We start from the raw sequence: 27,508 nt of genomic DNA, 5'->3' as shown, positions 1-27,508 counted from the left end.
GTCTGTGCATGCGGCGGCTCCGTGGTTCCCTGCTGCTGCTGCTGCTTTAAACAGCAGCACTGACATGGAAACCTCTTTGCAGCTGCACAACGATTTCTTCCCTCCCCAGCAGCAGCAGCAGCAGCAGCAGCTCCAGCACAGTAAGTACCAGCAGCAGCACTATTGCAGGAGAGACGATCGGCTCGGCCAACAACAGCAGCAGCGGCACGACCAGTGCTGCACCTGCAACTATTGCACCTGTGACGCGAGGAAAAGCCTCGTTTTCCGCGGGACGTCGCCAACCACTGTGGGAACTTTGAGGACGCCTTCGGAAACGTCTTCGAGGCAGGGCTGCCACTATAGCGTCTGCGAGTTCACACCTTCTAGTCATGGTAGTTCATCCAGACATCATCCTCCTCCTCCACCACCACCACCTCCTCATCATCATCATCATCCTCCTCACCCTCAGCTGCAGCAGCAGCAGCAGCAGCGGGGCAGCATCAGCCTGGGCAGCAGCAGCCTGCACAAAGACAGTAACTCCTACAATGAAATAGCCATGAGCAGCTGCAGATACAACGGCGGCGTCATGCGGCCGCTGAGCAACTTGAGCGCGTCCCGCAGAAACATACACGAGTTTGATTCCGAGTCCCAGCCTTTGCAGCCCATCTCCGCCGCAGATGCGTCGGACACTCTAGCGTCCAAGCCGGAGAACAATTCCAGCAGCCTGATGCCTTACGCATCGGGGGACGGAGCAGGGGGCTGCGGCCACAGCGGCGGTGGAGGAGGAGGAGGTGGTGGTGGCAAATCGGGTAAAAAGAAGAACCAGAACATTGGGGAGAAGCTCGGGCACCGGAGGGCCTTGTTTGAGAAGAGGAAGCGGCTCAGCGACTATGCTTTAATCTTTGGGATGTTTGGGATCGTTGTTATGGTTATAGAGACTGAACTCTCATGGGGAGCCTATGGAAAGGTGCGTATTTTCCCCTCATGCACTGCGTGGCTTGAGTTGATTTAGTGACACTATATGGTAGTGCGTGGATGTGAAATAAACTTCACACTTAAAAGTGTTGATGAAAGTCTAAGTGTCTCGTGTGTGTGTGTGTGTGTGTGCGTGTAGGCCAAACTGAGCCCATGCTCAGTGAGTGAATGGGAATTTACAAGATGCAATGTCAGCAATTGTGGCAAGAGGCTAAAAAATCACCTACTTCTATGTATTTTTTTTTCTTCTCCAGATGTTAGTGACAGCTGTTTTTTCCATGCAGCTGTGAATAGTGTGATGTGATGTGATGTCGTGTATGTGTTGTTTTTCTGTTTGGCTTTAGTGTTGTTGCTCTTTTCCAGGAGTCCCTGTATTCATTAGCTCTAAAATGCCTGATAAGCCTTTCTACAATCATTCTCCTGGGGCTGATCATCATATACCACGCCAGAGAGATACAGGTAATGTTGAAACACTTGTCTTTGTTTGTTTTGTTTTTGTCCCCTTCATCTCATCACATTTACATACCTGTATAAAAAAATACAAGAAAAGTGAGGAGTTAGGCACTGAATTTGCACTAATGGCAATTGATCTGATAAGGGCTGAAACAATTACTTGATTAATCGATGACTAAATGAATCGTCAACTATTTTTGATAACTGGCTTATCGGTTTGAGGGTTTTTCAGGTTCTTCAGCTCCTTAAATGATGAATATGTTCTTCTTTCTTTGCTCCACATAACAAAGAAATCCTTAAAACTGGATAATTTTTGCATTGTGGACAAAACAAGACATTTCCAGGTTTGATCCACATTTCTCAACATTTTCTGACCTTCAACAGAACAAACTATGATGGAAATAATCTAATCTAATCTAAACTTGATCAATTGGAAAAAAATGACTCCCATAATCGATTACGTAATGAATCATCAACTATTTTGATAACTGACTAATTGGTTTAAGGGTTTTTCAGATTCTTCAGCTTCTTAAATGTGAATATTTCCTGGTTTCTATGCTCCGTACGACAACAATATCATTAAAACATCATCATTTCCAGGTTTGAGCAATTATTTTTCAACATTTTCTGACATTGAGCGGACCAAGCGATAACTAACAAGTCTTAAATGTGAATATTTTCTGGTTTCTTTGCTCTGTATGACAAAGAAATCATTAAAAAAAATCACCATTTCCAGGTCTGATCCACATTTTTCAACATTTTACGGACCAAACTATAACGAAAGATTATGAAAATAATCAGCCCTAAACCTGATCAATTGGAGGGAAAAAGTTGGCAAAATGAATTTAAGCCATCACTGTGCTCAGTGTAAAGGAAATGCAATTACTCGACTAATCGTGTTACTAAATAAATTCTCAACAATTTTTAAGGGTTTTTCAGATTCTTCAGCTTCTTAAATGTGAATATGTTGTGGTTTCTTTGCTCCATATGACAAAGAAATCATTAAAACTGAATTATTTTCAGGTTTGATCCACATTTTTCAACATCTCTGATCTTCTGATAATGATAGTAATCAGCCCTACACCTTGGGAATGAAAAAAGGCCAAATGAATCGAAAGCAGTTACCGTGTTCAGTGTAAAGGAATTACAATTACTCGATTAATCGATTACTAAATGCATCGTCAACTATATTGATAACTGACTAATCGGTTGAAGGGTTTTTCAGATTCTACTTTCTACTTTCTTTGTTCCATATAAAACATGATCATTTCCAGGTTTGATCCACATTTTTCAACATTTAACTGACCAAACGATAACTAACGGTTATGGAAAATAATCAGCCCTTAACCTGATCAATTGGAAAAAAAATGAATTGAAAGCCGTCACCGTGTTCGGTGTAAAGGAATACAGATTGCCAGTTTGGCCTGAAATGTTCCAGCTCTTGTTCAGTTTTTATGACTCTGTTAGCATCCGAGCAATTGAAGCAACTCTTCAAGTTCTTTCTTCACTTCAGCATTTGTGTCTCTGTTAAACAGCCTCAGCAATAATTGCACCACCTTCTGCAGAGGGTTGACCATATGTGGCCATAAAACTTGTGTTTCCTTCAGTTCACCCTTGTCTTTTCTTTTATTAAATCAGCCCAATCATGTTGATAGACTTTCTTAGATGGATTTTTATTCTTTTAAAAAAAAAAGAAAAGAAAGGCCTTTAGCTAAATTCTATAAGCTGATTTCCTTACTTTATTAGATTCAAGATGCATATTAGCTTTTTTTTGAAAAGCAGGATACGTTGCATTAGTTACAGTATATTCATCAGCCTCGGCATATTCATAAATCCCAGGAGAGGATCCATCACTGAAACGGCCCAACAGTAAAATGTGTCGCCCCCTTCAGACGTCTCATTGTAAACCTTTCTTTATGGAGGGAATGATAGAATTGCACTGACACCATTACCATATTCCTGTGCATGACAAATGTGTTTTCATTTCCCCCTGCAGACAGCACCCCCACCGCCGCCTGTTTCTAAAGTAGAAACTTGCTGTATGTTTGCATGAGAGTATCGTGTTCATTCTTCCCTCTGTCCCACCGCCTCTGCACCTCTTAGTCTAATCCCATGTAAATTATTCAGCTCATAAACTGAGCTTTTTTCACCTCCCGCTTGTACAAACTTTCCTTGACGCTTAACAATGTAACGATGTACGTGCGACTCGTGTGTTGAGGAGGGTGAATTTGTCGGTTTCATCCCCAGTGACACTTTAACTGTCGAGAGTACGTCGGTTTTAAAGCTTAAAGCCACAGTGTGTAATTTTTGCTGAGTTTTGTTGTGGTTGATGTTTTTATTCTGCCGCTGTTTGGGCTTGTCGAGCAGAAATGATGTCACGTATTTTGTGTCCAATTTCTGTAAAAAAAAGAAAAAGGCTCCGTCAAGCAAAACTATTAGACCTGACTGAGGGAGCGTTTGTGTGTATACACCTGCAGCATTGGACAGGCAGGAACAAGAAGCATTTAAACTGCTGACAGGGGTTTTTGTTGTTTGGTTTTCTTTTGCGCTTCGTTGTGTTTTCAGTCCCACTCTGACCTGGCTGCAGTGGTCCCGCTCGCTTTACTAGCGCAATGTTTGTCTGTCTTGATTTAAAACAAATACTTTCCTGTGTGCAGCAAGGTTATGTGGCCACAAACACAACTATACTGACCGTTCAGATCTGAGAGGCTTATCAGTTTTGCGTAAACTAATTTGACACTGGTTTGAATGTGATGGACATTTATTTATATGTAAAAGCCACACACCCACTTTTGGTCCATATAAACTGTATAATCTTATATAATAACACGAGTGATGATCCCCAAAGCGTGAAGCCGCATTATTTCGTTTAGTGCAGGTGAAAAGCTAATCTCGGCTCTGAAACGAGCTTTTCTTTCCCCGTCCTTTAGTAGCTGCAGATTTACAATTCTGGGAGTAATCCTGACTCCTCTGTTTGGCAGTCACATTAATATCCAAAACATTTTTCACCCTAGATAGCTCTCGCTCTTGCTCTCTCTCTGTCTCTCCGTCTTCACTTCACAATGAAGTCATTTCCTCCTTTGCTGACCTAGAAAATGTTATTAAGGCAAGTGTTTTCCTTGGAGTAGATAACTGCGATGCACTTTTCGCCGCATATCCCCTCTAAACACGGTCACTTATATACACTTTATTCAGCGTGGAAGTCCGAACACTTAAATGGATCAGAAAACATCATCATGTCACCGCGGTCCACTAACCACTGACTGCTTCTCCCTAAAGTTGATTATAAAGGTCTGTCTTCTTCTAATCAAGTCCTTTGGGACAAACTATCAGGCAGTGTTTTGGAAACTGGCTCCCGAAAACTATTTAAATCTAGTTCACAGTATTTATATTTCAACTTCCTTCACAGCAGCAGTTCCCTTCCTTCCTTCCTTCCTCCCTTCTCTGCCTCTGGGGCTTTTTTGCCTGGTGTTGCTAATCTGTCATTACTTGGTTCTTACAGACTGACATGTAGACTTACACACAAACACATTCATGCACACACACACACACACAGACACACACACCTCTACACCTTTCTGCCTAATGACCTCACACACACACACACACACACACAGGTGCTGCAGTGATGTGTGTTTGCCTCACAGTTTCTGTGCATCTGCTGCTGAACTCAGGCGCTGTGACAAACTCAAGAAAAAAAACAAAACACTAACGTTTGACTTGATGTAACGTGAAAGTGTGTGAGTTGACTTTGAAATGTGACCCATTAAATCTAAAGACCACACAGTGACGGGTTGATGCAGAGGTGAACGCGTCTGAAATGTTAAACTCACCAAAACTTAAGATTCCCAGTTTTGTCCGTGACAGGTTCATCATGGGTCATGTCCAGATCCCACTGTGACAACAAATGTCCCATTTTTAATCAATAAACTCACAAAACTAAAAGGGGAAACAGCAAAACAGTGGATCATTATTTCATTAATTAGAAGTTGGTTACAAGCCTCCATGAAAAATGTGTCTTTTAAAACTCTGACACCAGTTTTAAAGACCTGTTGTCTTAAAACGATTATTCACATCGTGAATTAATCTACTGCTTGTTGCTTCCTCACTTAATCCATCAATTTTTCTGTTTTGTAAAATAAAATAATAATAAATCTTGTGATGAATGCCCATCACATTGACCATCAAACTCAAATTATTATACAAGTTAATCTTTTACCCTGTGTCATATTTTGAGCATTAATGTACTTAATCTAATATGCAGGTCAGATGTAAGGAAGTAAAAAAAGAAACATAAATGTTTGTATAGTGAAGTTAAAAGCATCATGAAATTGAAATACTCACATCAATTTTCCAAAGTTCAGCGATCTCTCCTGCGATTAGGCTCCGATCGGATGCTTCCAGCTGTCAATCCCACTGTTCCTAATCCCACTGGTGTTTTATAGAGCATCTATGTTTGGGCACAGAGAAAAACAGACACTGTCACACTGTGAGTTTGCATTTATTTATTTACTTCAAACTCCAGGAGGAGAAGAGTTTTCTTTGGAAGTAAAAAAAAAAAAAACCTGAGGGTCACCTTCAGCTGGATACAAAGACCTACTTACAGCCAGAACCAAAGCAGCTCTTTACTCACTCTGTTTACTGCTGAGTTCAAGAGGAACTCGCAACACAGGAAACTGTGTAGAAAAAGACCCAGAACTTGGTGCTTTTAGAAAACCTACAGTGGTGTCCAGTGGTTTTCTAACATCACTCTCTGCTGAAGGCATCAGTAGTGTGTCATGCATACATACATACGTACATACACCTGCTAAACTGTGAATAACACAATGAATGAATCAGACAATCTAATCTTTAGGCGTGTAGACATGGTCAAGATGACTCACTTAAGTTAAGAGACAAAGTTACAACTCAGCCTCAGATTGGTGAAGAAACCCTAACCCTATGGATGTGACATGGTGGTTGTTGCCACACAGACTGGTCTAAGGGCCCGTCCACATAGAAACAAGTGTAGGTGAATATCGTATTGGCATTTCGTCCACACGGAAACGGCATTTTGGGAGACCTGAAACCTGTATTTTTTGAAAACGGGTCCCAGAGTGGGGAGGGAAAATGAACCTCATTCGCACGGCAGATCTGGCCGCTTATTTTGGGTTGATAGAAAGTTGCTGTGGATCTGTAAAGTCGCTTAATATAGTGACTAATTTGTCAACGCTGTTGACAACAGCCAAAATTTGGTCTGTTTGCCTGTTTTCTTTTTTTAAATTGCTTTCTTTCCCCTGGCTCAGTTCGTTATGGCTCAATTTCTGTGTCTATCACGTCTTCCTCTGCATTTTTAACGTAATGTTACAGCACCAGTTACATATGGTATATGTACTACAATGTTAAGGTTTTTTTTACAAGGTTTTTTTTTTTTGTTGGGGTGGGGGGTGGTTGGTGGTTCTTGTGGATGAAGACATCTCCTGAACCATTTTCAAAACGAAAAAGTGTTTCATTTGTATATGACAGGTAAACTTCTGTGGAATCCCCTGTGAAACATCAGAGTGAGAAAGGAAACGTTTGGATCACGGCTCCTGTGATTCCAACTACTTCTGTTAATGGTTTAATTGAGAGTGGCAGAAATTAAATACAGGAGGAGCTAAAAACTGCAGTTTAGCCTATATTGGATTTGATCTGTTCAGGTTTGACAATGAGGGCGAGTTTAGCTCCGTAATTTTCTGTCGACCGACACGCCATCAATTCATCATTTTCTTTAACAAACAGACTTCAGGATGACTTTGGCGTCGCACACAGGTCACCGTTAAGGGTCAACTCAGCCTCTATGCAGCGTTTTCTCTTTTTTCCAGGCTTCTATTGTTGTTTTAGTGACTATTTTTACTCCATATTTTATATATTGTGGCCCGAACTGCACCGAGTATACTTTTAACACTCTGTCCTCTCTGTTGTTGTTATTCCGGATAAACTGCAAAGTCTCCAGCATTCGAGTCAGTTTTTTTAAGGCACTTTCGGAGCTAAGTGCACTTTCCCGCGTGGAAACTCGGCTCCTGCAGAGAGAGAGAGAGATTATGTATGCACATCCATGTGTACTCACAGATGCCTGTCAGACGTATTGTTGAGGCACAATATTTTCCCACCACTCCCAGCCCCTTAAAACTGATTCACTTGTCAAGTCCAGTATGGACTGCATTCTCGTTTTTTCTCTGCAGAGAGACGGACAACTCTAAAGGTCAACACAGACAGGTGGACACCAGCTGTCATTTGTTATTGTTGCGCGTTGTTGCATCTTTTGTGCTGTGACGGCTGAACCCACAGAGCTGAGATTAGACAGTACATCCCTGTTTCTCCCCAAATGTCCTGAGATTTGTCCCGACATCTGCAATTATATAGGACACATAAATGCCGATTTTCCTTGCTGTTCTGGGAAAGCTGAAGCTCGTACCTTTTATGTTATGTATTAGGAAGCTGATTTAGTCCCGCTAATGTCTTCGATGACAGCTGGCGATTTGCCCGAGGAATTTTTAGGCCTTTTTTTTTTTTTTTTTTCAGTTGAGTTTGCTGTTTTGGCAGCAACTTGCTGTACAGTCTGAGTGGAAATGAAGAGGTTAGAGTCTGAACTCGCTCCTGACTTTGATTTGTCATTGCCAATGTCTGATTCCAGCACTGGGCTGGGAGCACCTATCAGCTCTCACTGCCGCAGCGCTTGATGACTTCACATCTTTCTGAAACTGACATTTTAAAAGTTTTCTCTCCCCTTCACATCAGAGGATCTCTTGCCGAGGGCCGTTTGTGTCCGGGGCGATCGCCGTGTTGTGATACCTTGCGTTGACAGTTCTGCTGAGATTTCTTAAAACCCTAATGTGAAATGCCCCGAGGGCTGTGCTATACCTTTGATGTGCACTATTGTGTGATACAAATAAAATCAAGCGCTGATGTTTTCCCATTTGCACGGCATTACATTTTACAATCTGCAGAAAAAGATAGAATAACAACACATCACTGCAAAGCATTCCCGGGGAACGCTGCCAAAGCCGAGCTGCGTCGTGCTAGTAAGTGCACCCCTGGGTGGTGGTGGTGGCGGCGTGTTTGTGTCAGAGATATGGAGTAACAGCAGGAGACGCTCTGCATTTCTCACTGTGAAATCTGTCCTCTACCTGAGCCTCCTGATTGGAGTCAGATAACCACCACTGGCTGGTGACCTCAGCGTTTTCACTACACGCTCAGCCTTTCAAGGACAAAGACACTCGGCCTCCCCAAAGAGCTGAGAATCATGGAGATTATCTATGAGTAAACATACAGATCATTTTAGGGGATTGCTCGGTGCTACTTGGCCGCAGTGGCCAAAGTCAAAAGGAAGATGTATGCTGTTTTTTTTTTTTACTTTGGATACTTTTTTTTTCTCAGGCAAAGTGAAACTTCATTTCAGAAACAAAAGCAAACGGGAATCTGCAACGGCCTCAGATTTACTCAGCAAAGTGGCCTCTTAGTGGCTCACTTTGATACCATAAATAAAGCATTGCATTAACGTCTAATTGCGTCGACCCTCTCAACCTATTCCACTAATGAGATTGAGTGATTTCATTGTCAGTGACAAGATATATGCTCCCATCTCCACATTACACAGATTAAATATTGAGCTGGACTCCATTAGTTATATTGAGCTCAGTGAAACCAGTAACCAACCCAGCTAGCGTCGCAGGTGAGCTCCTCGGAGACGCGGATGTAACTTTCCCATGATGAGCGAATACTGAGCACTCTTCGTGATTAGACTGTATATAGAATTCATTTAAAAAAACTTCATTTAGTAAATTATTGTTGATTCAGTTTGATGAGTCGACTCGTTTAACCTTTAGAACACAGGCTGCTTTTCTCCCTTACAGTGTAAATATGTACATACAGAGACTACAACGATGTACAGTAGAGAGTGTCTTATATCCTTTTTTTCAGCACAACCCATTGGCAATCTGATGAAAAATATGTGGGGGGGGTTTAATTTCACCAACTATATAAACTCACCTGAGGTTTTTTTTTGTTTTATGAACAAAAATAAAACAAAAACTGTCTATTTTGTGACTTCTTTACTGCTACTCCCGTGGGGGTTCTTTTTTAAGTATGCATTATAAAATTAATCATAACTTTGACTCAACAAGACATTAGAAGACAAAATAAATTCATTATTAAAACAAGAATTCTGATCGTTTTAGCTTCTTACGTGTACATATTTTCTGGTTTCTTTGCTCCATATAACAAAGAAATCATTAAAACATCATCATTTTCAGGTCTGATCAATATTTTACTACAATTTCTGACATTTTATGGACCATACGATGACTCGATTAATCCAGAAAATAACAGATTGATCGATAATGAATGTCACCGTCAGCTGCAGCTCTAACTGAAAATATTTAAAGCCATTTTAAAACTGAGCAGAGATAAAACAGCAGATACAAGGACATTGTAATTAACACACTTCCAATTGCATTAAAGGACATGAAAAGAACATTAAAATCATAATTAAAAAAATGAATGAATGAATAGCTGCTCATAGTTCTGACAAACAAAAAAAGTTTGAAGACCTGATTTAAACTCTTAGGTTCAGTGCAAAGTCACATAAGCCTGCACTGATCTGTGTATATCCACGAAATAAATGATGGCTGATAAACGCAGCACAGGGGCCATAAACAATAATAACTTGAATGTCAAAATAATACACTGTTATTTCTTGAACTTTATCGGAGCAAACAGATGCGTTTGAATTTGTTTTATCTCCAGTATATTTTTGGTCTTATCCACTTTGGTGTTTTTTTGTTCAGTCGACTGAACAAGGGCATTCACGTCTGAAGAAAGCGACGCTCCTGCTGCTGTTCAAACTTTTTTAAATGTAAATTCCACTGTTATGCTCTTCGGGAGGGGCGGAATATTTACGGCTCTCTGAGAATTTGCTATTAAACGTTGTAAAGGAATTTCATGCTGCGCATTTATCAAGTTGACTCACTCTGCTGAATCGCTGACTTTTCTCGGGCCGGTCACCTCCTTCAGTGCTCGGGGAATCTAGGGGACATTTCTCAAAAGTTGCACAATGAGGTGAGAAAATACTGTACACGTTTGTAAAGTAATGACCCGTAAAGCAACTAAATTGTGATGCAAATTAGCAGCATGTGACAGCTCCCTTTACACTCACTTTTCTATCACATTCATGTTAGACATGACTAAGTACAATTACACTTCTGTACTTGCCGAGTATTTAACACCATTAAATCAAGAAAACAAATTATATTTGCCTCACTTTGACTGTGAACACAATACAACATTAGATAATATTGCTGCTGTTTAAACATTTACAAAAGTATTGGAAGACTGAGACCAATGACTTTATATTTGACTTTAAGAGTTCAGTATTTCAGCTTTTATTTCCAGGTATTTACATAGTGATCTTAAACAAATTTGATGTGATGACACTGTTTTGTAGTGGAACGCCACATTTTAAGTTGAGCACTAGAACAGGAACAGATAGACTTGCATTACATTTAAATGAATAATACTTAATATTTAGTGGCAAATCCTTCGGTTCTTTGGATGTTTTATCAAAAGACTTTGCCTCGGCTGACATTAAGCAGCCGCTTATCGCCACACACCTGCTCAACTCACTCGGGTGCAGCAGAATCGGAGGAGTTTTATGACTAAAATACGAGCACATGGGGGCAGCTTCGACACCAGATACTGGTATCAGTATCAGTATCGGTGCGTCCCTACTTGAAACGGCCGTTTCTCTTTGTTGATGCAGTTTTGCCTAAGTTTAACGGAGGATTTTAAAACCCCTCACTGGTCACTTCATTATTCATTTGTTGTATCATATTTATCAGCCTTGTACAAAGTAAAGTAAAGTCTATATGTGTCCTTGAGCAAGACACTTAACAACATGTTGCAGCGTGTGAATGGGTGAATGGCAAAACTATAGTGTAAAGCAGCTCATCAAGACTAGCTATGTATATAAATACAGATCATTACTGACTCATCTTCTTCTGATTTTATTTGGTAGTAACAAAGATAGTTAGAGGAAATGTAGTGGAGTAAATAACTAGTACTTTGTGACATTACAACACTGATATTTATTTATTTATATAGTGTCTGAACTAAACTGAACTGTTGAAAATGCATTGTGGACACGGATGATTCGGCGTTGATACAATGACGGCACATCATCGATCCCGTTGTAAAAAGTCGCTGCTCCACTGCAGAAGCTTTTTATTTTATTTTTTTTGTGGGTGACGGAATATCTATATACAGTATATATATTTTTTTTTTTAAGTTCATATTGATTGATGAAAAAGCAGTCGTGAGCGTGCGACGCATCGAATCGAATCACCGACACAATGATCGCAATCGTGTCAAATTGTGAGAGCAGTGAAGTTTATTAAATTACTAACATTTCATTTAAAAAAAAAAATGGTCTTTGGAAATTTGGGGTTATTAGTCACAGATTATTATATAATCACTTGTTTTATCCCCGTCTGAAAGTAGGCGACAGACATGTTGACTTCCACGTTGCTCTTAGCCTTTGCAGACATGTTGTCATTAATTCAGTCCGGCTTGGAAATCCTTTTACTTTGCTGCGTGTAAATTATTCGTCAGCCTCCTGTAACTAATTTAAAAGTTTCCTGGCTCATCAGCTGTCTGTTTTAATTCCCTGCCCCTCGGTGTTTTCTTCCGCTGCACACTCTGACATGGTGTAAACCACACACGTTTAATGTTTTTCCACCAGAGACATCATTTCCTCCACCTCCCTTGTCATAACTGCTGCTTCTGCAGCTAGCATGGAATATTCGATGCGCCGAGGTAAAGGGCCCTTGAGTGTTGTATTTCAGGTCATCCATTACTATAATTGCTTTTACCGAGCAAGTAGGCGTTCCTTATGCAACCGGCATTTAAATGTTTAATTACATTGTTTTGAGGTAACAAACTTTGTAACTGCTTTTGACAGGACGGGTTTTGTCGTTTTAAAATGTAAGGTAAAACGCCGCTTGTGCCGCGGTGCAAACAATAGATTAAGCTGCATTCAGAGCCCTAATTCTGTAAGTAAGAGACCGAGTCACAGCTTGCGTTTCCGTGTCTACATTACACTCACATGGACGGCTGAACAAGATGAGCTGTGGTTAGAGTTACACACTTCTCTGACAGATGTCAGTTTGTTAAAGGGGAGCTCGGTGTGGCTCATTTGATATGAACAACTGCCTCTGAAATTTTAATTTGTCTTTTTTTATTGTGCGCGTGTCTGTGGGAAACTGATTGTGGCTTTTAAATAAATATAAATGAGCTGCAGAGGCTTTGTGGGGCCAGCCGCGCTGTTTGATCAGGGACATGTGCTGTGTTTATGTAGTTGTGTGCCAGCTTGTTGAGAGCTGATACTTCTTGTACAGTAGCTGTTGGGCACATAATTGGCTCGGAAGCTGTAATGAGTGTGCAGCGTCTGCTGCTGTGGGTCCAAGTGAAGTTTAAGTGAAGCGGTGGCGTCACGGTGACTTTAAAGTATATTGAGAGTTCATGCATGTCTGTCGGGAAAGTGGCCGGGCGGCAGTGTTATTGATTTCTCTTTCTGTGTCCTTGACTTGAACATGTAGGAGCTTCTTTTTTTCTTTTTTTTTTCAACATGAGAAATACGATTATTCCTTTTTATGCAACATATCAGGTCTAGATTTACAATGTGGGTCACAGATCCCATTAGCCCTCCAGGACTGGGATAGTTTTTTACTGGTATAATGAGAATTTTCAAATTAAACTAAATGGAGACTCGCTGGCATAATGGAGGGTCGTGATGTGTGCCGGGAATTTTATTTCTCACAGATATAAAACTGCTAAACTGCTTGGCTGATAAATTTACTTATTTCAAGGAAGTTTAAAAAAAAAACACAGGATTTTTGGTTTTGACTTTGCTTTTAACTCAGAAACCTCTTAAACACAAAGTCACCTTAAGGTAATTTTACACCATTAATGAAAAATCATTATGAAGCTGTTAACAACACATTTATGCCAAGTCATGTCAAATACATAATTGTTACTGTTGTAATAAACTGCCCAAACATGACTCAGCTAAAATGCTTTTGCTGATTTTTATTTACATTTTTACAGTGAAGCATGCGTCATGTATGATTTTTGGATTGTATCGGATTTTACGTTTTTATCTGTCCGATATCCGATTTAGTGATTTTGACCGATATCGGACCAATACCGACTAATACCGATGTCTGTTTGGTCTCCATGAACAGAAACAATGTAACATTATTTGTCTCCTAAACTATCAGATCTGACTGAGGGAGTGTTTATCCCGTCAAACTGCTGAGCAACCTGGTTTTGTGAGGCGCGGAAAATCACTCCTGAAACTTTTTTCCGTTACGTTCAATAACACACAATCATTTCTACAGCCCCAAATCACAAGTTCAGAGTTCAATAACAATATCCAAGAATATGAGATAAATGGTAAACCAATGGCGCACGTCAAGCGTTCCCACGGCTCTCTTCAAACAAACAACATCAACAACGGTTATTGCCACAGTTACTGAATAAGTGAAAGGGTGTAGGTGAGGGTGAGGGGCTTCACATCTTTAATATTATTTTCGCTTTATCTATTTTTTTTTTTTTGCTTCATCTATTAGTAAAACGGGCTGTGCTGTGCAGAAACCGCATCATATTGTTGGTTCACTCTTTATGATGCGTCTACCATAGTTTTGTCATGACAAAGAATAAAGGGAAGGGAAGTTCTGGTATTTTTTTACAGAGATAATGTTTAATCTATACCAACAAATTATTAAGACCTTGTCTAAAGAGAGTAAAGAAAGAGAGTAAAGGAAATCTCAAACGTTTCAAGTCTTCAATTTTCTTTTTCATAAAAGAAAAAGACGGACAGCTGACGGATCTACTGTCTGTCAAATATTACATCAAGCCATAATAGGATGTAATATTTGTTCTCTGCCATTGACAAAATGTACTCTTCTTGGCCATTAATAATTAAAATATTGCTCTTAAGACCCTTTTTCTGCAACAAAATATCTGCAAATGCAATTTTTGTACCGTCCACAAACTTCAAATGTCCATTGAACTCTTCCATTCGTTGTTTTCAAAAAACAACAACAAATTAAACTGTCCGTTGTAATTTCTGTGTATCAATCCTGAATCTGAGTTCATCTACATTTTTAACTTAAACATTAGCTTTTTCCTTGTTACTACATTGGAAATAAGTATACAGTATCCCAATAATATTACATCCTTATATGACCATAGCATTACTATTTAATCTATTGCCAAGCATGTGAGAGAGGTTTTGTGGCAAACGTGCAGCCTTCCTTTACTCTTATTTATAAAGGCACACACACACAGCCCTCAGGGAAACCTCACTTGAATTTGCTGACAGCAACATCATAAGAAATATCTACTGCCAGTTGTGATGGCCGGTATACAGAGGACCTTGAGGTGATTGAGTGCAAAGAACAGGAGCAGCTGTAGAGGGAAATCAGCGTGGGATGATGTCAAGAAAAGGGAATTTTTTGACAAATGTAGGAAAAGCTAATAGCATCTGCAACTGGCCCTGGTAAATATCAATAAAAATGTGAGGCGCGAGATTGAGGAAGTAGATCTGCGGCCACGAACACCACGAGGAGGCCCGGCGACGGCAGACACAGGCTCAGCTGTTAGTTCGGGGTGAATACACTCAGCAGTGAATCCTCTGAGCGGAGATAACTGTAGATTGGATGGAAAAGTGATGAAGGAGGAGGGAGCAGCAGCAGCAGCAGCAGCAGCAGCAGCAGCAGCAGCAGCAGCAGGAGTGGTGACCATGTGAGGAAACTACAGTACAATGACAGAGGGCGGGGTGGAGAAGAGTGATGAGGGGCTGTTGAAATCCACCCACTCTGCTGAGGTCCCCAGTGAAATGGCCTACCTTCTGGTCAGGGTGGCCAGGTGATCACAGCCTAATGCTAATGTGGAGGCAGCAGATGTTCTCATCTCACTTTGAGGCAGATGAAAAAGCTTCTGTGTGCCACTAATACAGCACTTACTGGTGGTTTTTTTTTTATGCAGGGAGCGTAACGCAGTGGGAGAAAGAAGGGCCTGCAACTATAACACGATTAATAAATGATTCTCCAACTATTTAATAATCGATTAATTGGTTTGAGAATTGATCTTACAACTTCTTAAATGGGATCATTTCTGGGTTCTTCAATATTCAACATTAAAAGTGAATAATTTGTTTGTGGGTTAAAATAAGGCCTTTTAAAACACATTTTCAAGAAACATCGATCAACATTTTCTGATACTTTTTTGAACCAAACTAAACGACTAATCAAGAAATAATAAATAGATCTATAGAATAATAGAATAAATAGATCAATTATCAAAAATAATGAGCTCTGCTATTTATTTTTTGTAACCATTAATTCTTACAATTTTTAAATATTTCGAGTAGACATGCAACCAATTATTGTCATTATCACTTTATCTATTATACAGATTAATGGTTTATTCTATTAGAAAAGCCCGAGGTGATGCGTATTTTGACATTTGGTTCAAGTGAACCAGAACAACTCACACATGTATCAGTCAGCCTGCTCAAATTTTGATTCTGAACTTCTCTGTTATTTTCCATCAATTTCACTTATATGAAAAAGAAAATTGAAGACTTGAAACGTTTGAAATTTCCTTTACTCTCTTTCTCACCTGAATAAATTAATATAGTCTTTTTTTTCTAAAATCAAAGGTTTGATATTTAATTTTTCTCCTTCTTAGCTTTTCATAAATAGGGAGGAAATGACAGCGGTGACAGAGGAACGTAATTCAATGACTCTGGGCTGTTTGTGACTTATTGTGTAATGGGTTTAATGATTTCCTATAGCCTGCTGTGTCACCATGATGAAAATGTGAGCTAGCTTTTACCCTCCATCAGCTTCACTGTGCCCTTTCCTTGCAGTTATTTATGGTGGACAACGCAGCTGATGACTGGAGGATAGCCATGACATATGAGCGCATCTTCTTCATCTGCTTGGAGATCCTGGTGTGCGCAATCCACCCCATCCCAGGGAACTACACCTTCACCTGGACCGCACGCCTGGCATACTCCTATGTGCCATCAAAGACAGATGCAGACGTGGACATCATCCTGTCTATACCTATGTTCCTGCGGCTGTACCTCATCGCTCGTGTCATGCTGCTGCACAGCAAGCTCTTCACGGACGCCTCCTCCCGCAGCATCGGAGCACTCAACAAAATTAACTTTAACACACGCTTTGTGATGAAGACCCTCATGACCATCTGTCCCGGCACCGTGCTGCTGGTCTTCACCATCTCGCTGTGGATCATTGCTGCATGGACTGTGCGAGCCTGCGAGAGGTGCCTGGATCAGTTTCTCACGCTATGCTGTGCTACAAGCATTAAACATAGATAAGGCATAAAAATAGATAGTGTACACACACTTTAAGCTCGCTCTGCATCTGAGCTTCAAGCTAGAAAGATTTACACATGCTGTAAGAACAGTCCTACAGTATTTAATCTGATCTTATTTGTAACAAACAAAAATGGGTCCTGTAGGACACGCTTGAGTATACAGAGGTTTCTGCAGGCACATGGATGATTGTGAACATACTGCATTTATTATTTATTACAGGTACCATGACAACCAGGACATAACCAGCAACTTTCTAGGAGCCATGTGGTTGATCTCAATCACGTTTCTTACCATTGGATATGGAGATATTGTTCCAAACACATACTGTGGGAAAGGGGTCTGCCTCCTGACTGGCATCATGGTGAGATAAACTGATTTTTATTTTTTTTTCCTTTTCAGTCTGTAAAAACACTGAAAAACTAACTGGAGACATCAAAGGTTGTCTAATAATTCATTTAATTTATATATTGCAAAAATAGCCGACAAGCAAATGAGATAAGTAAAGAGGGCCATAACAATATCACCACTCAACTAACTAGCGATATTAGTTTGATACAGTGCGTTTACATGACATTAGGAAAAAACTAATTAATGTGTTAGTTTGACTAAGACCAGAACTGTAAAATTAGCTACAACTGCAAGTGTACCTACGGTCAGACCAGATTCAGACTTTAGCCAGCCTGGGTGCTATGAGCATGCACCACAGTTTCCATCCCCCGCTTAAATCCACAATAAAACAAAAAAGCCAGTAGACGAGAGAATAACACAACAGCGACAAAAACTGGTTTTGGACCTACAAGGAGACAGGTTTGATGCATTCTCAGCTTAAAGAATTTAATATTTTAAAGTTCATGGAGGGTAGAAAAACTCTCGACATGAGGGTTGCCAACCGTTCTGTAAATTGAGGATTTGTTCCTTATTTGAAAGATAAACGACGTGTTCCGTATTGAACAGATAAGGAACACTTTGTTCTTTATATTTTGATTATCAAGTCAGTGCAAAACCATGACAGAAAAATTACAGATTAGTCCACGAATGAAGATTGTGCACTTTGTATGAGGGGAATGTAAAAAGTGCCTCTTGCTGTCAGGCCCTCTGGATCTGTAGCTCAGTCATTACTATCCAACAGAAAATGGGGTGCAATGTGTAAACAGTACTGTACAACCCATTCCTTGTTTTCTTATCAGGAGGCTGGCAACCCTACTCGGTGTGCTAAAAACTAGCCACCAGCAAATCTGGAAACCGCCTCATACTAACAAGCGAAAAGGGGGTGTATCGCCAACTAGCGTAGTGAAGGTGGACACACTTCAATAAATAAACCAACTTGTGCTTGTATACTGGGGTAGTCTTAGTCAAACTACAAACTTAGCACAAGGAGTATTACATCTTTTAAACCATCAAATTTACCACCTAGCCATAACAAGCTATTCAGCTATTTCAAAAACATAGGGTAGCAACTGTATAATAAATAGTCCAGTCCTAAATGAAGAAGTAAAAAGCTCATATTTTTCACAGTCTTTGCTTTTAGGGTTAGCTTTTGCTTAGTGTTTTCTCTTTCCATTATCCACTGATTTTGACCGATACTGGTGCTGAGTATCACATCAGCTCCTCCCTGGACCGAAGTTAAAAGTCTTGTTGTTGTTTTGCAGGGTGCTGGCTGCACGGCTTTGGTCGTAGCTGTGGTCGCAAAGAAACTGGAATTAACCAAAGCTGAAAAACATGTCCACAATTTTATGATGGACACCCAGCTAACAAAAAGAGTAAGTGAAGGCATTCGATTTCCACCGATATTTTTCACACATCTGTGCTCTTGTAAAACGCGTCTAATTGCTTTGTCACCACAGGTGAAAAACACAGCTGCGAACGTTCTCAGGGAGACGTGGCTCATTTACAAGAACACTAAACTGGTGAGGAAGATGGACCACGCCAAAGTCAGGAAGCATCAGAGGAAATTTCTCCAAGCCATTCACCAGTAGGTACCCGACCGATAACCCCCGGCCTTGCCGCTCATGTTGGTTTCATATCACCGCCTCATCCAGCAGTGTTTTGTGTACGCTTCTGCAGCGATGTAACACAAACCTGAACTCTGAATTGTTTGACACCTGTAGCAAAAACGTGCTTATACTGTTGAAGGATCTTGTACATCATCATCATGTCTTACTTGACTAACTTTGCATTTGCAGTTGGGGTAAAGAGTTGGCCTCTATATTCAGCATCATCAAGAATGGTATAAGGAACTGAATTCATTGAAATATTAATCACTGATGCAAGAGATTGTTGTAATCTTTTTTTACTGTAGTAGATTTTTTTTTATATTAATGTACAATAGCCTGATTGTATGAATTGTTGTTTTTCATAGCCGCAGAATAAGCCTTTTTATATTTATATCATGAGCCAGGTCAGCTCTGCAGAGGCCACCATTTTAGTCCACCATGTTTTCACAAAAGCCCTCAATGGACAAAGAAACTGAACATTTTTTGGGTTTTGGTGCTAACTAAAGGCTACATAGTTTCTCCAAAACACTTGGAAGGGAAGGGTGATGTGAGGGATTGTACCTCCTTAGTAAAAGTTAAACTTCTTCATGAGCAGAAAACAAGAAACTGTTTTCTAGTAGAGATATTTTGCTATTCTGAAGAAAAACAGCCCTACTTAATACTTATACATTATCTCTGTAAAACTGCTTTGGGAAACATGGTTACTTTGGAAACACTTGGTCTTTCAATAGCCTCATTTTTTTTACACATACTCGTAAGGGAAAAAACAATAATTATATCCACCTGAATTTACAGAATTCACATCAGTATGATATTGATCTCTCTCTCCCTCTCTCTCTTTTCCACCTTTTGCTGTCAGAATGGCTCTTGCGTGTCTCTTTTGCTGTGAGTCAGATGTCAGGCTGACCTCAGGGCTGATACATGTGGGTTTCTACTTCTCTAGCCGTTGGTCAGACACTTACCTGTCAGCTCGTCTTTTAGCGGGTCCCTCAGGATGACTTAAAGTGCTACCTAACTCCAACCACTATTGATTTCAGCCTCACCTCACACTTGTTTTTCCTTCAACCTACAGTGCTTACATGCACATCTAATCTTGTGGTGTGTTTCCCTGCATTAATTTGTCTTTAAAGCAGAGTGATTTTGTTATAATGCGGCTTTATGCTTTAGTAAACTGTCCCCCCCCCCCCCCTTTTTTTGTGCGCTGTTTGGTTTTGTGGTTTTATGTATGTATATGGATTGTTGTGGTCTCCTGTGTACAACTTTGATTTGCTCATGAATCCTTTGAACATACATTTATGTTGTATGGACAGTTAAGAGTTTAAATAACAAAGGTGAAGAAACACAAATCGTCTGCTGCTGCAACCAACATCCACATTTTGGGCCATTAAACCATGAAGCATTTTTTCAAGGTTGCTTTGTCGAGTCATTATGTCCTTGTTGCCATATTCAGGCAATTTGTAGCAGTGGGGACAATGTCTCATGTCCACCTCTAGTTTGAGGACAGCCTAATAATGGAAATCTCTAAAGGACCAGATTTTGGGGGAAATATCATCCTGTTCTGTGTGCAAGGACAGATACTCGGTACGGTGTCAACATTCTCCTGTCACAAATGTGTCTTCCCGGAGAATTAACTGAACTATTATACTTTTCTGCAAACCATAGGTAACGTTACATTTGTGTGACAACTCCACATTGCATAGACGCGTTTCTGAAGTTCAGCGAGTCATTGGAAATAAATGCTTGAATGTGAAACTTTGGCAAAATGGCAAACTCCATATTGTTGTCGTGTCATATCATTATGATGACATTTTCGAGGCTAAACTGTCACCTGGAAAAGGAGGTGTCGGTGGTGATGTTGCACCTAAAGACAAATTGTTTTCTTGGAGAGGATGTTGTGACATTTTGTGAGCTTTTTGTGCCTAAAGCTTTTTAGGCATTGGCCAGTAAGTAACCGGTCTCAAAGTATATTGTGAGATTTTTGAGTGTCGAGGAATCAAAATCCCATCACAAATCACACATTTTTGTCAAGGTATGAGCTGTCTTTAACAGCTCGTCAGTCATCACTTCCACACACTGTAGGAATCACTCAGGTTGTGTGCAGCATTGAATTACACAACCGCTCTCTCTCTCTCTCTGTATTGGTGCAAGCAGTCAGTCAACTGTGTTTCCCATGGTATGATTGCTGAAGGAGGTGACATTTTAGAGATGTAATCGCAACACCATGATCATTTGTCTACTCTAAGCAATGTCACTCCATGAAAGTGAAATAAACATATTTGCTGCATAATATAGTTAATTAAATAAAAAATGTATGATTTTTTTGTTAAAAAAAACACCACAAGCGGTTAAAACACACTGATATGAGCATGTATAGAAATAAACTTCACATATCTGTGGTTTGCAGAAATGTACAATAGCGACTGGGTTGTTGTTTTATAAGGAATGTGTGTGCTTCACATTGCCTGTAGCCTGTGTGCAGGATGCCCTAGAAAAAACTGAATTCAGAATGATTTTTTTATAATAATAGGAAGTTGCCTTACTTTGCGCACCTCTTTCAAGTGGAGGCTCTAAACAGCTGCCCTTGATGTGCCATAAGGTGATATCAAAACATCAAATCAGATTATGTCTGACCCGTTTCCTCTGGTCAAGAAGGCAGTGTGGAAAACTCATGTCAGCATCACTTACACTGAAGTATGCGAGGTGTTAAGAGGCAATAAACGGGACCATAGACGCTGTGAGGCACTGTCTTCATTGGTGAGTGTTCACAGATGTTAAGGAGGACGGCTGGACGGTATTACTGATAACAGGCACTAGTGAGAAGAAAGGGGGATTAGAATAGGAGTGCGAGCTAAGCTGCGGCTGCAGGAAATGGTCCAAATGCAGAGATAACACACCGGTTTGCAAGAAGACATGAGTAAAGCAGAATTGTTGGAGAAGAGGAGGAGGTGGAGGAGAGGTGGCAGTGTAATGATGAGGGTTACAGCAGCCAGACTTTAGAAAGCAGGTTTTTTGCCATCTGAACATGTTTCTCTGATGTTGTAATAATTCATTTGTCTACTTCATGTTTCCTTTTTTTCCTGTTTGTGTCCACACAATGCAATAGAGCTCGAAAGTAAGTCTTCGCCTCACATGTAGTTATAGACCTGTTGTGTGCATGCCAAACGAGAGCTTGTCCTTGAACCCAATAATGTGACCAAAAAAATTACACTCCCTCATTTGATAAGTGAAATTCATGCCACAGAAATGCTGCTTCATACGACACAAACACCGCGCTGCCACATTAATTCCAACTACTGATAAAAGGGTTTGTTGCAGGTTAATTTGATTAAAAAAAAAACACACACACACTACGGTCTCACATTCACTCTCCAGCATTTTTATGTTGCAATCAACCAACTGTAAACAAACAGCACGAGCACCTATCACACCTTGGTGAACACACCCACAAATGCATAATAAGTGAATTTCAATTATCGGTGATGGAGGGTGTTTTTCTTTCCATTTCTGCATGGATGTGATGAGAATTTGATCTTTAATCAGAAAGCCACTGATTAAACTCCAATCAACTGTGCTTTCACGTACCGAAGGATGACGACGAGAGCTCTACAGGACTCAAGACCTGCAGTAGCACAAGTATACCATTTATAATTTCCTTCAACTCATGATATTATTTAAACTTAGTGGCCATGCTCATGCGGATCAGGGCTCCGGGTCGTCTTTCGGTGTGTGGAACCATTGTTACACCTGTTACTACATTTGCAGCCGCATTTCCTCCATTTCTCTGTTGGATGACACAGAGGCAAATATGCTGATCTGGTGTTGCCACGGCTTGTAAACAGCATAATGAGAAGGACATAGAGATATCATGCATCCCTGCACTCAGAGGAATTTGCAGATTTAGTGACAGTCAGACACAACTGGAACACTCGCACGGTTTATCTAGATGGTGCATTCTTCACCACATCACCCAGCAAGATGTCGCAGTATGTTGTGGGCCATAACAGCCGTTAAGTCAAGCGTCGCAGCCAGTACAGTTTAACAATCTCCTGCCCTGTGGGAATGCTGTCCCTCTCCATCCACAAGGTTAAAGTGGGAGGCGTGCATGGTGAGAAGAAGGAGTGCTTGTTACCTCGGAGATCAGTGGACTGAAACAGGAAAGTGACCTGAGAGAAAGGTCAGGGTAAAGCCTCCGTACAATCTCACTTGTGCCCGAGAGGCTGCAATTGTAACCGACAGCGTGAAGCTTTCACAGCAGAGACAGAGGGTTAAGAAAAAAAAAAGAAGAAAAAGCAGGACTGTAGAGTGACCACCCTGTCCATTACGTTGAGGAAAAATTAGCATGTCTTTCCACGATGAGGTAAACGGAGGTCGTGACAAAGAAAGTCGTGAAAGTAGGAATTACAGCCGAGCACTAACTGAGATTGCCAGAGCAGATTTACTGAGGTAGTGAAAAGCTTAGCGTAGCTGTTTTCCCCCTGATGAATAGCAAACGGATTCAGAGCGTCCATTCAAAAGGGAGACCTGCCCACGAGAGTGATTAAGTGACAAACGGAGACGCATGGAACATAAAAGACAAGGCATCCTCATTCTGACCTCAAGCTGCCCTGTGCTTTGACCTTATTTAACAGCACCTGGTCATCCAATTGGGAAATGTGTACAGGTCTTACATTAAGTAAAAAAAAAATAACATTAAACATTGAATATCTCTCGTCTTTTCGTCATTTTAGACATTATATCCTAGATAACCCCCTTTTCTTCTCTTCCTTAATTAATGAAATAAGAAAAAAAAAAACATGTTTAGTATGCTGTACTTGTCTCCAGAGTCTGCTCTGTGCAATCATTTGGGTCCTCTGTTGCCAGGACATGTTCCCTTTGCCTGTAGTTTACTTTAGTGGCTCCTTTTGCACCCTCTGTTGGTCTAAACCTGTCATCTTCGCTCAACATCTGTCTGTCCTCAGTGAACTGATAAATGATCCTGCATTGCATGAGAATGGGTGAATCTCGGCTAATTAGTCCACTCCCCAGATGCCCCACCATGCATATTTATGACTCTGTTACTTGATTGTTTTTTTAATATTGCTATCATTAGTTTTATCGGGGTTTTTTTGTTTGTTTTTTTAAATCTAAACATTGACAAACTTGCTGCTTTTGTGCCTAGGCTACAGAGTAATTTAGCCAGTGATAGTGACTCACACTTGTGTAATATTTTTAAACCATGCGTAGTCGACATTCTACAATACTGCACAGTTGCTGTTTTCGAGCCCCCGAAGAGATAAAAAAATAGGCTTCAGAAGCCTAATTAAACTGGAAATGTGAATTATTAAGGCATGTTCTATGGAGTAGCTGAGATGTTTAAACTTAAGAGGTGGGATTTTTAGGGTGGTAAAAAATAAATTGGAGAATATTTTTATCTCACAAGAAAACTGCCACAGGAACAATGACTTATTGATACCAGCTTCAATTAAAAAGATTATTTTAATTGGCATAATGTGCTGATATTTTTCAAATGATGTCACATTTTGTGACATTTGTGTCTTGAACATCCATAACAATAGAACAGAAAGGGCCTTTTTTGGTGTTTTATAATCAGACACTTCATGCAGTTATAGTATTTCATAACAGCAATTTACACTGCACAGGCGATCTGCTATGACTCATCCCTTTAGTTTGGTTGTATGTATTGGTTGAGCAGAGCTGTTGTCATTCTCTCTCCAGTGGCAGCTCTCCCCCCACCTGCGTGGTTTTCCTTTCCACTTGCATGCAGCTCAACCAAACAGACTGACCCCTGCAATCCCTGCATTCTCTACACACATCTTGTGCATGTCCTATAGGAGTGTTCTCCATGTGTATGCCTTTGTGTGTGCACACATTTCTTTAAAAAAAATAATAATACTAAATAAAACCTCTGATAGCGTTCATTTATTGGATTCTGAATGGTCTTGTGTTCAGATTGAGAAGTGTTAAAATGGAGCAACGCAAGCTGAATGACCAAGCAAACTCTCTAGTGGACCTTGCTAAGGTAAGCTAGACTAACAGTCTACTGCTGCATTGTGCATTAGGACAGACAAACCATCCTGTTGAGCTTTTTCCTCTTGTGTGATTGAATTCAATGCAATGCATGCCGGTCCATTCACTTAAGCAGCTGTACTTTCTCATATAACCAAAGTCTACAGGTGTCAAATAAACAGACAGGCTTTTCAAAATGGTGATCAAAATAAATCTGTGTGATGCTTCTGGTTGACTGCTCTCACCTGCGGTTTGAAACATCTGAGTATGAAATAATAACGTTTTTATCTTTATTTCACAGTTAAAACTACTATCTCCAGGAGGTGTTCCACAGAGAATTACCAAATGAGAATTACAACAAAACACTTTTGTGTATACTTGAACAGCCAGTGCAGTTTTTCCACCTACTACATTCTCTGATATTTGTCTCCAGATGCACTAAACAGAAGTTGACAAACCTTAGGGAAAGACCAGGCAGTGCGCCAGCCTGACACAGCAAAAACAGTAACCTGGGAAGGGAGACACTGCAATCTGATGATTCAGCCAGAATTAAAGACAGAAAAAGAGAGGAGAAAAAAGGCAGAGGGTTCTTCTGACATTCAGGAATCCACCACAGTCAAAGTGGATTCAGGCCAGCGTGTCATGAAAGGTATACATTAATATTGTCCAATCACCTGGTGCTGCAAAAACAGTAGATGGAGCTGCGATGTGACAGTCGATAAACTGGCTCTTTACTCATTGTTATAAGAGTCTGGGGCCACAAGGGGGCAGTGCTGCTTCACTCTGCTTATGCTCTTTGTGGAAAGATGGAGCTAAATGGAGTTGAACATACCAATGGCAGCTGCATCGCCACTGCAGTGCAATGTGAAATTTTTCTGGCATGTCCCCCTTAAGAAGCTGAAAGAGGTTCACGCACTGAGACACACTGCACTGTGCGTCTCAGTACTGGGCTTTTTTGTTTAATGAGAGTAATTGAAGCCATAGACTGTTAAATATAGTATTTTATCACTGCATTTTATAACCATTAAATGAATTACATGTCCTACATTTGAAAACCTGTTCACCCACGCCGCATGTTGAATCATCTCTTCTCCTCTTCTGTCCTTTTCTCTTCTCCTAAAGGTTGAAGGTTGATTATGTACATGAATAGACTAATAAACTGTGTTATATTCCTGCTGCATCAATTGTATTATGGAATATGTTTCCTCATGATGTACTCCTGCCTCATGTCTTGCTCGCCATCACATCAGGGCTGCAACGATTATGAATCCCTTACTAAATTAATCGTCAACTATTTTGATAATCTATTAATTGAATTTTTCAGCTTCTTAAATGTGAATAGTTCCTGCTTTCTTTGCTCCATATGACAACGAAATTGTTAAAACTAAATAATTTTGGTTTGTGAAAAAACAAGACATCAAATCAAAACATTTTGAATTTTTTTCTGAACTATTACTCAATTAATCCATTTCGAAAATAATCGTTAGTTGCAGTCATTGTTTCATGTTACAGATTTGGCCCTGGCTTGATTTAGTACAGTTTAACATGTAGACAATGCCTGTTACTTTTCCATTTTCTTTCCTTCTTTAAAATCAAACCTGGCTCTTTTTCAAAGAAATCACACTCACGCCTTAAGTTTGTCAGTGGACAAGCTACAAACTAATTAAATAAGGAAGAAACTCTGCTTAACATCTATTTAAAAACGTGTTTACCCTAAACAACGTAGCTATGGCAGCTACAGCAGCAACACACAGCGCATGCTCACAAACGTCATGCTAACAACAAAACAGAGAGCCCACAGAAAACAAAAACAAAAATACTCACTTTACGGCAGCTATAAACAGTAAAAAAAACTGTGTTCAATTCTTCACACAGCGACGTCAAATGTTACCTTTGTTGTTATATCACTCACGTCTCAGTCCACATCTTTGTTGTTCTTTGCTAATATAGCGGCATTTGTGTTACTTTGAAATGATTTGGGGGCGTTTCCACAAACGTTTGACATCCAGGTCAAAATTCGACCTTCCTACTTCCGCCCTGAGTATCCACATTGACCCACAATGGGAGGGATTTGGATGCATTTTTTCATTAATTCCATTGGCACTGACGCAGACATGACGCAAAAACGGAATACAATAGTTATTTTTCTATAAATTAAAGAGATTAAATTAGTTTTTGCTGGGGGGAACTTCTTTGACACATATATCATTTGGAAATGTTGGCTAATTATTTATTTGCTACAAATCTCTTAACTTTCCTCTCCTTAACCTCATTAATTGGAAGAGGTGTTTGGCTTCATCTCTATGAGTTTATACAGCGATATTGACTCTAAAAATGTGAACATTTTTCTTTTCTATTTTTTTTTGCTTTCCATCATCACTTCTCTACCTCACCACTTCACCTTTTTCAGATATTTGTATCGCAGCAGAGATATACTTTTATCTTAGTTTATCTCTATCACAATTAAAACACAGTAAAATAATTTAAAATAACAATAACATTTGGTGGGTAAGCCAATTATGGCGTTTGTCCCAAACGGTTTGTAATTTTGACGAGGGACATGTGAAAATGCTTCAGTGGTGGTATAAGTATAAAGTAATTAGTATTTCGTCATACACAACCTGCTTAAATGCTTCAGTCAATTTCTAACCCACCGACAAGTCTTCACAGAAATTCA

General features: G+C 40.1%; 1 protein-coding gene and 1 long non-coding RNA gene across 3 annotated transcripts in view; one reads left to right on the top strand and one right to left on the bottom strand.

Moving 5' to 3' along the window:
* The first annotated feature begins 64 nt into the window (after nt 1-64).
* The window catches only part of kcnn2 (potassium calcium-activated channel subfamily N member 2), a 29,802-nt gene continuing 2,358 nt past the window's right edge, over nt 65-27,508 (top strand). The window contains exons 1-8 of one of the 2 annotated variants that reach the window (XM_058617942.1): nt 65-946; nt 1,318-1,413; nt 16,358-16,776; nt 17,051-17,192; nt 18,481-18,591; nt 18,676-18,803; nt 21,929-21,937; nt 24,775-24,844. In XM_058617942.1, coding sequence (XP_058473925.1) covers nt 65-946; nt 1,318-1,413; nt 16,358-16,776; nt 17,051-17,192; nt 18,481-18,591; nt 18,676-18,803; nt 21,929-21,937; nt 24,775-24,844 — 1,857 coding nt within the window. The remainder of the gene's footprint in view (nt 947-1,317; nt 1,414-16,357; nt 16,777-17,050; nt 17,193-18,480; nt 18,592-18,675; nt 18,804-21,928; nt 21,938-24,774; nt 24,845-27,508) is intronic. The other variant, XM_058617941.1, reaches the window with a different exon arrangement.
* Nucleotides 413-27,331, bottom strand: LOC131446592 (uncharacterized). The gene is made up of 4 exons (XR_009233944.1): nt 26,723-27,331; nt 5,752-5,857; nt 5,241-5,302; nt 413-499 (listed from the first exon to the last, which is right to left on the bottom strand). It is a non-coding gene; the product is annotated as an uncharacterized LOC131446592 (long non-coding RNA).

This window comes from Solea solea, chromosome 19 (genome assembly GCF_958295425.1).
Source record: "Solea solea chromosome 19, fSolSol10.1, whole genome shotgun sequence".
Lineage (NCBI taxonomy): Eukaryota > Metazoa > Chordata > Actinopteri > Pleuronectiformes > Soleidae > Solea > Solea solea.
Note: the sequence above shows the minus strand (reverse complement) of the source record. Positions and strands in the feature narration are given on the sequence as shown.